The sequence below is a fragment of the Gobius niger genome (assembly GCF_951799975.1).
Source record: "Gobius niger genome assembly, chromosome: 14".
NCBI lineage: Eukaryota > Metazoa > Chordata > Actinopteri > Gobiiformes > Gobiidae > Gobius > Gobius niger.
In genome coordinates, this window is record NC_136865.1 from 12,809,950 (window position 1) to 12,821,465 (window position 11,516).

At 40.9% G+C, this 11,516-nt stretch overlaps 1 protein-coding gene across 2 annotated transcripts; it reads right to left on the bottom strand.

The window, feature by feature from the left end:
* Positions 1-922: 922 nt before the first annotated feature.
* LOC306973530 (lysophosphatidylcholine acyltransferase 1-like) lies at positions 923-10,879 on the bottom strand. Of its 2 annotated transcripts, none has more exons than XM_079570453.1 (15): positions 10,616-10,879; positions 9,137-9,228; positions 5,489-5,628; positions 5,179-5,393; positions 3,987-4,099; positions 3,856-3,916; positions 3,709-3,767; positions 3,386-3,420; positions 3,201-3,255; positions 3,040-3,122; positions 2,843-2,968; positions 1,738-1,891; positions 1,440-1,535; positions 1,233-1,371; positions 923-1,155 (listed from the first exon to the last, which is right to left on the bottom strand). In XM_079570453.1, exons 1-15 carry the CDS (start codon positions 10,713-10,715, stop codon positions 1,046-1,048), a joined length of 1,578 nt encoding a protein of 525 aa, XP_079426579.1. In that variant the 5' UTR covers positions 10,716-10,879; the 3' UTR covers positions 923-1,045. The 2 variants fall into 2 exon arrangements, with proteins under 2 accessions (XP_079426579.1, XP_079426580.1); XM_079570454.1 differs by having other exon boundaries at positions 925-1,155; positions 10,620-10,640.
* Between the last annotated feature and the right edge of the window lie 637 nt (positions 10,880-11,516).

Here is an 11,516-nt window from a genome sequence, read left to right on the forward strand (position 1 = left end):
CAGAACGATCCATTTAGTCCCTCTCCTCCGTCTCGCGTCCCTCTCTCCGAGCCTCCACACCTCCTCTGTAGGTTTCTCTCATCAAAGCCTGGGCTTAATCTGTCTATTTTTACCTGGAGGAATGAGAGGAAGAGATGAGGTAATGCTTTTCCTGTCCATCAGGTGGGCACTGGAGCATGGGCTCTTTGCTGAGTGAAACTCGGTAGGATAGCACCCCCATGTGGTGAAAAAGGGGGCGACACGTATACCAACAAGACTTTCAGTGATTCAAAAATATTGCTGAATGAGGATAGAATAAGGTAGAACGTAGATTATTATGATTCAGATACTCATAACAAGAAGACAACAGCAGCAGTGACTGAGCTTTAACATAACTTCAGAGTGACAATAATAATAAAAAAGTAGACATTGATTTGGCTAATTTAGTCTTAAGGGGTGAGGTTGAATTATTCCGCTTTTTTTTTTCCAAATCTCTAACTTTTTTTCTTTCTTTTTTTTTCGTTCTTGGTTGAGATTTTTTTTTTATCTGTTAAGAAAACATTTTCCCCTGAGGAATCAATAAAATGATTCTGGTACTGAAGGATTTTATCATTGTAATACAGGTTTGACAGTGCTGGACTTAATGAACAAAAAAAACTGACATAGCTGATTTATTTTACTGTGGTAATATCATAGTGAAGTACTTATTCTTCACGCTTAATATATTTTTTACAACAGGCAAGACATTCCATAGTGGCTGAGCTCCCTCTAGTGGACAATTGGGAAAGTCAAGAGTATGCTGCTGTGTTTAGCCTAATATTAAGATCTATTTTTCAAGGCTACAACTGTAACATTGAGTACTCAGAAGAATTAAAGTAAAAACAAAATAATCAGCACATTTTACCATATGTTACATTTGTAAGTCTTCTAATCTTTGAAGCCACATCGCACAACATTTTACCAAATGAAGAGAATAAAATACAAGCATTTATTTTATTGTTGAAAAGGACCTTGTACAGTATCCGCAGACTCAGTTTGAAGGCACTGCTTGAGTTATCGTCTGTTGTTACTCTGTTTTCTTTGCACGACGAAAGCACAATGTGCGCGGGTGGTCTTTAAACCGAATGTAGTCGCTTACAAAGTCTGGATGTTGGTCAAGAAACTGACAGAACTCATCTGAAAAAGAGAGCCAACTTTCTTATTCATATTCAAGCTTGTGCTGTAGCGTTTGGACAGTAATGTGGAAGTTTTACCATATGTGATCTTCCCTGTGTCTTCTTCCAGTGACAGGAATAGCCCAGACAGGCACATGTCTTCCACTCCGAGCATGATTTCCAAGATGGCGGCTAGATCACCTTCTAATACATTTCCATCCTCTTGATTCTCGTACATCTGTGTAAAAAAACACAGAATAATTTAGAGCCAAACATAAGGCATATTTAACTTACTTTAAAAGTTACCTTAAAAGCCAGTTTGAGGTTCTCCTTTGGCTTTGGTCGACACACTGTGAGCAGAGCAAGGACGTAGTGTCTGTAGTCAATGTTCCCATCTTCAGTCTGTGAAAGTTCAAAACTAAAGTAAGATAAACATTAACATATATTCTTCCAATGTGAGCTCTGGTGATGAAAGGAGGTGAAGAGAGATCAGCAAATGATCAAAGCCAGGATTGGAGCGCAAAAGACAGAGAACAGAACAGTGTTATGTGTGCAGCAGTCTTAACCACTAGACTATTGGCCGCACATGTCCACCTGTATGTACCTGATCAAACATGCTGTGGACCTGTCTGAGTGTGTCGCTCACTGGAAGACCAAGGCACTGAGCAAAGCTCTCCACACTCAACCGCTCTCCCTGCAGCTTACGAGCTTTTGTAGCCTCTTCTTCCATTTTGGAGCTGCTGAAGGCTGCTTTCTGTCTGTGAGTAAATAAAGGTACAGGAAAAGATGGTATTGATATTCCATCCACATGTAGGTCCAGTTTATTTCTATTCATTTTATGACAAAAATATAGCGTTAGTGTAGTTAATAACTTCAGTAAATGGTCGCATCAAGTGTTTTTTGTATTTGTTCGTATGTGCACATTATTACTTTGATGCCAAAATACTCTTAAACATCTGTTGATGTGCAGTCACAAATATAAACAGACAAATAGAGCGATAAGCAAGTATCTTGTCTTTCCACTGGAATACATCCCCACATCCCCTATTTCATTGTAAATAAGACTCTAAGGCACTCTGTAATAGGGGCCTTGCATTAACAAAGATTATAATCATTGTCTGCTTTCAGCAACAGTAAAAAAGTATAGAAGAAGAAAGGCAGGGATAAATGCATCATACATATCCACACTTGAATACAGCGTATCCTATCTTGGCCACAAGGTGTCAATGTTGGTTAATTCCCTCAGTTTTTAACACTTGAACTATATTAACCCCACCTTAACCCAGAGCATTTTCTCCAGTTCAGCTTTACGCAAATCTAAAAAGTTACAGCCAGTGTAACGCCTCATTTGAAAGCTACAAACTGATCTTTTTCCTTCCACATTTTTGTCACTCTTTTGTTGGTCTTTTGTGTCAACTTTTCCATCACTTTTTTGGTCACCTTTTCCATCGCTTTTTGTTGCTTTTTTCGTCACTTTTTCGTCACTTTTTCATCACTTTTTATTTATTTTATTTTTTTATCACATTTGGTTACTCTTTTGTTGCTTTTTTGTCACGATTTTGTCACGGTTACATCACTTTTTTGTCTCGTTTTTGTTGCTGTTTTTTCAAGACCCTCTTAGATTTGGGTATTGCCAATCTGGAAAAAATGTGGTCGGTCCAGGTGGGGGGCAAGGGGTTAACCTAGTTAGTCCAGGGTACTACACTCACCCCAGGCGGCATATAAGCTGGTTGAACTCTAGCAGGCTGCTGAAGTTGAAGATTCCAAGTTGGCCTTTAGACAGGCAGATGTCACGGTCGTCAAAGGACAGGTCTATTAGGGGCACATCCAGTGCTCTGTAAGAACAGATTATAAGTATATTGTATTTTGCTCTAGGCTTTAACCATGTATGTTTTATGATAAATACTTTGCCATCAGCTTCCGGACATTGTTGGCAAACAGAGCAGGGTTTTCTCTCTCTTCCTCTGATGGTGTGTACACAGGTAAATACTGTACAGATCACACACTGAGAGTCACATTTTCAACTAAGGAAGTTAATATTTCAATTTTTGCCATCCTAAATCTGACCTCTATCTCCATTGAGTTGTGCACCTGACACAGTGTAAGCCATAGGATCTTCAACCTGCACAACAAAGACAGTTGAACAGTGTGTGTTTGACCAATCAGCCTTATGGGATAACAACTGTTACCATTTTTGGGCTATATGCAAATTTTATTTCTGTATGCCGAGTGAATTGGTGACAAATACTCACGGTCCGGGACCTTTACACGCCCATGAAACAGTGTCCTACAGAAACAGTGGCTAAAGTAAATCAAAAGTGCCTCACAATAAAGTCAGAAAAGGACATTTTACATTTTGATGGCAAAAATCTGCTGTGGCAGGTTTCTGAACTATGATCTTACAACTTCCAAATTGTAGTTGAGCCAATTCAATATAGCCAATAAAGCGATACAATGAATAAATGCTTTTAGTACATACATTTCTGAACATTTCTGGGAAGATTCTGTCATAGATCTAATCAAGGCACTAGCACACTAGCTGGATTAACGTGCCGGAGGGTAAAAAGAGATTTACCAGTTTGTTTGGATATCTCAGTATCACCGGCTGAACGGGAAGCCCAGGGATAAAGGCCCCTAAGACAATAATGGGAAAAAAACAATAATAATCAGTGTTTGCAAAGTGAAATTAGCGCAAACATACACACTCAAACAAGACACATACCAGCTTTGAACAACAGAAGACCCGACCTGTTGGTGCACAGCCCCTCTGGGAAAATCATGAGCTGAAATCAAAAACAGCCATCATGGAGATATACAAGACGACAGCGCACAGACCGACTTCATGTGACTTACCTGAGGCCACTGCGCTCCAGATGTGACTCTGCGTTTGATCTCCTCCACCGTTTTTCTCCTGGAGTCGGGGTCAGAGCGACACACAAACACCGGCCTGATGTAGCTCATCACCGCTGCCATACAGACCAAAAAAAAAAGCACACACAACTCAGCACAACATATCTACCAGTAAGTGCTTTTTTTTGGTGTGTGTTCTTGCTTATTTCACGCTTGATGAAATTAGATAGAAGTAAAATTAAGTGTTATTTACATGACCACTGCTATTTCTTCAGGATTTACAGTTTGACATCTCCACACATTATGTCTGATACTAGATAGTTTCTTCAGTCAGACCGGAGTGCTTTCAAACTTTTCATACCTCCCACATTGAGACAATAGCGCCATCTTCAGTCTGACTTCTTAAGAATCTCAGGCATGAGATACTCTGCTCCGTCCCAATGTAATGTAATGTACATTTCATTTTTACACTGAGAAAACAGACTTGAGTTCTTCTTGTTCTTTACATACATGCAACAAAACCCTCAAGAAATGACACAAGGAGAGCCCGTTTGCTTCCTCATACCTCAGATACTGTTCTAAAAAAAATTAGACTTCTTGTAATCACATTGGAGGTCCTTCAGAGGACCTCAAGAAGGTGTCTGGGGTAAGGCAGCTGTGATTCTCAGCTGGACCTGTCCCACTGCTCTGGAGAAACGTTGGAAAATAAATACACATATTTATTGTGACTTCTACTTCTGATTACTGTAACAGCTCTAACTAGCCTGAGTGAAGCAGCTATTCATACACATACATATTTGTAAGCACTAGTAAAATGGGATGTTAAATTGAAAATAAATAAATGTAGTGTAGCCTAAGGAGAAATGGACCATGCACCGCACCAGTTTGTGCCAGCTGTTAAATTAAACTGCAGAGCCCACTTTGCCGCCCCAAGTCTGGACCCCCCAACCAAATAAGCCCTCCATGCTCTCAAGCTCCTCACACACCCCAAACTACTGAACCCCATTCAAACTACTCTCCACAAACAATGTTAAACATATTTTTGCAACAAAACGTTTTAAAACTTTTTCCCATTGTGGCGGTCTCCTTTATCAGAATATTGGGGGTGTTACACAATCTGTTGTACATCTGCAGTTCAGGAAGTTTGCATTGAAGATGAATTTAATATTTTTGTTAGGTAGTATTCATGACTTACTTCCCCAGATAGGAATGTGTCTGATGTCCAGCTTTGAGACAACGGAGCACATGGTATTGGTACATGCAATAGAGTCGAAGGGGGACGTGTGTGGAGCGACAGTGAGGATGGGAGCTTCTGATGGGTCTGCTGTTTGACCTTTAATCTTCACCCAATGGAAGCCCCCACAAAACCACATGGTCCGCATTATCACTCTGATGCAGACATCCACAATTCTGATACAAGACAAAAGAGAAAAAACAGCAACCAAAAATTTACTATATTTATCTTTTAATGTAAAACTGGACGTATGTAAACAGTCGAGCCTCACCTCCTCCACCAGGTCTGTGGCTCAACGACATATTCAGAACGTCCAAATGACGCTGCAAAAGTGAAGAGCCAGGCCAACAGCAGGAAAAAACATCCGAGCACAAATCGCACTGGGAAGACTGTGACGGACATTAGACAAACCTGGGGGGGAAAAATATACACAATACTACTACTAAAATTATGTTGTTTGACACAATAAATTCTTTGGTATGTCCTGCTGCTCCAGTTACCCCTGTCTTTTGTGAAGCTGACAGCAATGCCTTTTTGAGATTTTTCACAAACAAAATTAAGATGATTAAGGATCCCGATTCAAATCCCGCCACTTCTGTGTGGTACCCCTGCTGAGTTTGACCCTGTGTCCAGCATGTGGTCCTCATTTAAGACAGTGATGTTTGCTGATATTTCGGCACTGGTGTCCAAGATGAAGCCGTCCCCTTGTTCACCTGACGCCCTTCCTTGCAGGCTCTTTCAAAAAGTGTTTGAGGTAATTGGCCCTTGTGTTACCAAAATGGTTAATGTGTCTTTGTCAACTGGTGTGTTTCCTAATGCCTTTAAACATGCCATAGTGGAGCCATTACTAAAAAGAGCAGGTTTAGACCCGACAGATCGTAATAGTTTTAGGCCTATTTCTAAACTCCCGTTCCTGTCCAAGATCCTTGAGATGGTGGTCTGTGAACAGCTTACATTCTTCCTGGATCAAAATAACATCCACGAGCCATTTCAGTCGGGCTTCTGTAAACAACACTCTACGGAAATGGCCTCAATGAAAGTGTCCAGTGACATTATTATGTCTGCTGATTCTGGGAAACACACTGTTCTAGTTCTCTTGGATCTGTCCTCAGCCTTCGACACCGTTGACCATCAGGTTCTGCTGAACAGACTGAGGGATTTAGTAGGACTGTCGGGGTCAGTGCTACAGTGGTTCTCCTCATATTTAATCGGGGCGTAGCTTTAGTGTTTCAGCTAACCAAATAATGTCTGACTCTGTGAGTTTGTTGTGTGGAGTGCCTCAAGGGTCCGTTTTAGGTCCCGTCTTATTTTTGTTGTACTTGATCCCTCTGGGAAAGATCATCCAAAGGTTCAGGTGATGTTTCTTTCCACCTATTTGCTGACGATATCCAGCTTTACTGCTCCTTTAAATCGGCTGAAATCCAGAAGTTAAACTCTCTGCTCCATTGTCTGGTAATCGCATCTGATGTTTCAATTCCAGGGATTAAACAATTCCTGGGTGACTTAGGCCAGTCTGCAAAACCAAGCCTTCGTAACTTGGGAGTTATTTTTGACAAAGACATGTCATTAGTGCAGCACTGTAAGCAGCTAATGAGAAACTGCTTCTTTCAACTGAGGAAAATTTCTAAACTTAGGAATATGGTCTCACGTAATGATTTGGAGCTTATCATCCATGCATTTGTGTCTTCACGTTTAGACTACTGTAACAGTTTATTTTCATGTCTTAACAAGAAGGAGCTCTCTCGATTGCAATTAGTGCAAAACTCTGCAGCGAGAATTCTGACCCGCACAAACAGGAGGACCCACATATCTCCTATTTTAAAACAGCTTCACTGGCTGCCAGTGTCCTTTAGGATCAAGTTTAAAACTCTGGTTCTAGCCTTCAGAGCCGTGCATGGTCAGGCCCCTTCATATATCAGTGCTCTGATCCAGCCTTACACCCCTGCACGGGCTCTGAGGTCTGTGGATCAGAATCTGCTAAAGGTTCCACGTACGAGTTTTCGTACTAGAGGTGACCGATCCTTCCAGGCTGTTGCTCCCAGGCTCTGGAATGATCTTCCGCCCTCTTTGCGCTGTATTGACTCTGTTGATTCTGTCAAAAGCGAACTTAAGACACATTTATTTGTTCAAGCTTTTAATTAGCTTCTTTTGGGCTGCTATGATTTCTGTGTTGTTTTGACCCCTTTTTTTTATATATCGTAATGTTATTTCTGCTTTTAACTGTGTTGTGAAGCACTTTGTGGCCTTTGTCTGTGAAAGGTGCTATATAAATAAAGATTACTTACTTACTTACTACTTACTATGTATTTTCCTCCCCCTACATGTTCCAACAATGTCCTAATATGTAGAATGAGCCCAGACCTATTCACCACAACTGCCTCTATAATCCTGCACGGTCACTCTAAAACGTGGTAATTCGGGCCTCATGCACGAGCTTAAAGGAATAGGCCACCGTTTTTACATACTGAGATATGTTCTTACCTTAGCTTTGATGAGTTCTTTAGGACCTGTCTGGTCTTCCCCCGTGCCTTCAATCACGTAAACACAGCACAGACGGCGTTAGCATTTAGCCTCTCCCCCTCTCCACTATAGCTCCAAAACAGGTCAAGATAGAAGCTACCAAGCTCTTCCACGTTTTCCCTATCTAAATATGGTTACGTGAAGTGCAAAGTATAATTACACAAAATTAAACAATGTGGATTTTCTAATCTTCACTTTACTGCGCAGTAATCTTCACTTTACTCTGCGGATGCCAAACTACTCCTGGTATTATTACGCCTTACAATATAGTTCCCCCTTATATCGGCTTAGAAAATCCACATTGTTTAATTTTGTGTAATTATACTTTGTTGTGTAACACTTCACGTAACCATATTTAAATAGGGAAAACGTGGAAGAGCTTGGTAGCTTCTATCTTGACCTGTTTTGGAGCTATAGTGGAGAGGGGGAGAGGCTAAATGCTAACGCCGTCTGTGCTGTGTTTACGTGATAGAAGGCACGGGTGAAGACCAGACCAGTCCTAAAGAACTCGTCAAAGCTAAAGTAAGAACATATCTCAGTATGTAAAAACGGTGGCCTATTCCTTTAATATAGAAGGTGCACTTACACGCATGACCTGAGGTGGCAGTAGTGAGTATAAAATGGCAAACTTCCATCTAGCCCCTTTAAAGAACAGTTGAGAACCCTTAAGTTATGGATGCTTTTACTTTTTACTTAAACTTTGTCAACAAGGCAGGCATGTTAAAATAAATACCTAAAAAAAATGGTCACACTCTCCCATTGTCAAAAAAAGATCTTAGTGAAAAATGTATGTCACATATTGAAGAAGCTTATTGAAGTAACGCACAGCAAATCCGTTTCTAATCGAAGCTAAAGCGTGAGCGTGTAAACCTTTTTTTTGGTCAGGCATTGTATATTTCAATTGAAAATGTAGATAATCATTAGCAGAATAAACCACATAAACAACTGATGTATAAATAGAATTCTGCAACAGTAGCATGTCATCTGTAAGGACTACTAACAACAAAAAAGTTGCAGGTTTACTTAACATTATGCATATCCTTGTGAAATATTTACATAAACTTTAAGAGGAACCAGCTTTGTTAGAATCAGTCTATTGAGCAGAAAAGGTCACCAGAATGGACACACCCACTGCACCTGTTGCAGAAAAGAATACTTATGTTTTGCATTACTTTTGAGACAGTAATGCAAATCTGAAAATAATAATAATCATAAACATGAATATCATAATTAAAATTTGAGCAATAAAGCAGATATTTATTATTTATTTAACATTTTTGAAATAAATAATTTTAGCTAATTATTATCTACGTTGGACAGTTAGATTGCATACCAATACCTATTGAATATATGTTTTTGGCATTATCAAGTCCCATCAATTAATTCCCTCTTTTCTTACCTGTATTTTCTGTGCTGTGGTGAATTTCACCACGTGGATGAATGGGTTTTTGTAAATTCTGGAGGGGCGTCCGGTTGATGACTTCATTGTGACTGACAAAGTAAAGAGAACAAAGAGACGATTTAGGGAAAGTCCAGTTGCAATGAATTTGCATTTGAAGTTGTCAGAGAGACAAGCAGTCGGCTCATCATCTGTGTGTCAAGTGACGCTCCTCCAGGTAAAGAAGCAAACAAGCTGACAATAGCAATGACGTTCCAGCATATCCTTTCAAAACAAAATGACAAGACATGTATGAACAGCCCTTTCACTAACAATCAGAGGTGGGAGACTCGAGTCAAATGACTTTCGGGACTTGAGACTTACTTGACCAAAGCTCCAAAAAGACTTGCTGTTTGTGACTCGTAACCCCTTAACCCCCGGTCGAAGCGATTCCAGTTTAACCCCTTAAGCCCCGGTCGAACCGAATCCAGTTTAACCCCTTAACCCCCGGGAAAACCGATTCCAGTTTAACCCCGGTCGAACCGATTCCAGTTTAACCCCCGGTCAAACCGATTCCAGTTTAACCCCCGGTCGAACCGATTCTAGTTTAATCCCTTAACCCCCGGGAAAACCGATTCCCGCTTAACCCCTTAACCCCTGGGAAAACTGGAATCAGTTCGACCGGGGGTCAATCATAGATTTAGGCTTCAACATTTTATTGCTGATGTACAAAAACCAACGTGGTTGAAAATGATACATAGCTCAGTTGTCACATGGGTCATAGCATTTTAAAAAATATATATATCTCGGGTAAAAATCACCAGGTGATAGTGATGGTGTTATGAATTTGAGCGATAGTGTTCTAGGGTTAAAGTCTTCTTCTGAGACACCGAAGAGGCACCAAGAGCCCACCACGCCTGCAGCACAGTGGAGGCGTCACAAGAAGAGCTACAGGAACACATGCCTTCATAGAGGCACTGCACAGTGTTGAGGAGTAACTAAATACTTGTCCTTAGAATAGGTACTCATTTTGTGTAACTGTATTCTGGTAAGTTACACTTTCAATTAAGGTTATGTAGAATTCAGTTGTGACAACCCTCCAGTGTTGCTGCCCCTGTGGAGCGGTACTTTTCCTCTTCCCCTCTCTGCCCCCACCGTCCGCTCCATTCCAAACATACTAGACCAGGGGTCACCAACGTGGTGCCCGCGGGCACCCAGGGGCCCTTTGGGGCATGTCCAGTAGCCCTTGGGACTTTTTCTAAAGTGTAAAACACTTCATTTTCTTGAATCTAATTCTTAAAATTACAGTTATTTCGGTTCTTGTGACTCAGTTTGAGTTTAAAATAAAGCTATTTTAATATAATATGGGGTCAATATCCTATAAGTGAACAGTGAACGTTTAAGTCTTTAGGATTTGTTTTTAACTGGTAGCCCTCGAACAACTTAATGCTCTTAAAGTAGCCCTCAGCTGAAATAAGGTTGGTGACCCCTGTACTAGACTCACCCCTTTAGTCCACTGTTTGCGCCGCCAGTTGAGCAGTCTCCCTTCTATGGCAGTCTCGCTCTGACCAGTGTGGGAAGCAGTAGCCGCTGCCTCCATTCCTCCAGCTATTGCATAGCAATATCCACGAATCCGAGGTTGTTCGGTCCCTCGTTACTCCATCTGTCGGCCCGCTGCTGCTGCTGGAGTTCTCGTGGCACTTGGAGAGAAGAGGAAGTAACCGAGTTCGCTCCTCTCGCTTTTGTGTCACGCTTCAACACGGAAGCTTTCGGGGTTGTCGGCCAGTGACGCCAAACGTGTGTTAAAATTAGCTGAACATGAAATCTAACATTATTATTATTATCTATTCAGCGCAAGCAAAAGCTGAAACTGTAAATACACAGGCTGGAAATCCTTTATTGTGTGTGGCAGTGCATTTGTTTTTCATTCACCTTACTAAAAGGTTTACCTTGAGTGTAAGTCCTTGTGCAACGGGTCAATTTTTGCAAAGTTAACAATATTGTACTTGTCAACAAAAACTCACTATATAGGGAGGATCGCTGTTTATTTCCGCGATTTTCACCGGATGTTTTGGTGACTGGTCGGCAAACAGCTGATTTTTCCGAGCTTGAAGCTGTGTATTTAAATCAGATCTTGTACAGCACCGATCTTTTCACAGATCAATGCTCTGTTTGTGAACGATGTTTTGACCCACCGTAGAACTATATATATTTAATACATTTGCGTTGCCCACCAGTGCCTCGAACGTGACGAACGACCCCCCCCCCCCTCATAGGCTAAGGAAAAACAAAAATCACAGTAACTTTCCAAATGTCAAGGAGATAGTGCTCAATCATTATATTTTAGCTCCACATTGCACAATAATATTTAGAAAGAACTTTTAATATTGACCTGTTTTTC

Coding starts and splice junctions, on each gene's coding strand:
- LOC306973530 (XM_079570453.1), bottom strand. CDS start 10,715: ATGGAGGCAGCGGCTACTGCTTCCCACACTGGTCAGAGCGAGACTGCC. Junction 1,372..1,439: donor ACCTCAAACTGGCTTTTAAG/GTAACTTTTAAA, acceptor TTTTTTACACAG/ATGTACGAGAATCAAGAGGA. Junction 1,156..1,232: donor CACAGGGAAGATCACATATG/GTAAAACTTCCA, acceptor TCTCTTTTTCAG/ATGAGTTCTGTCAGTTTCTT.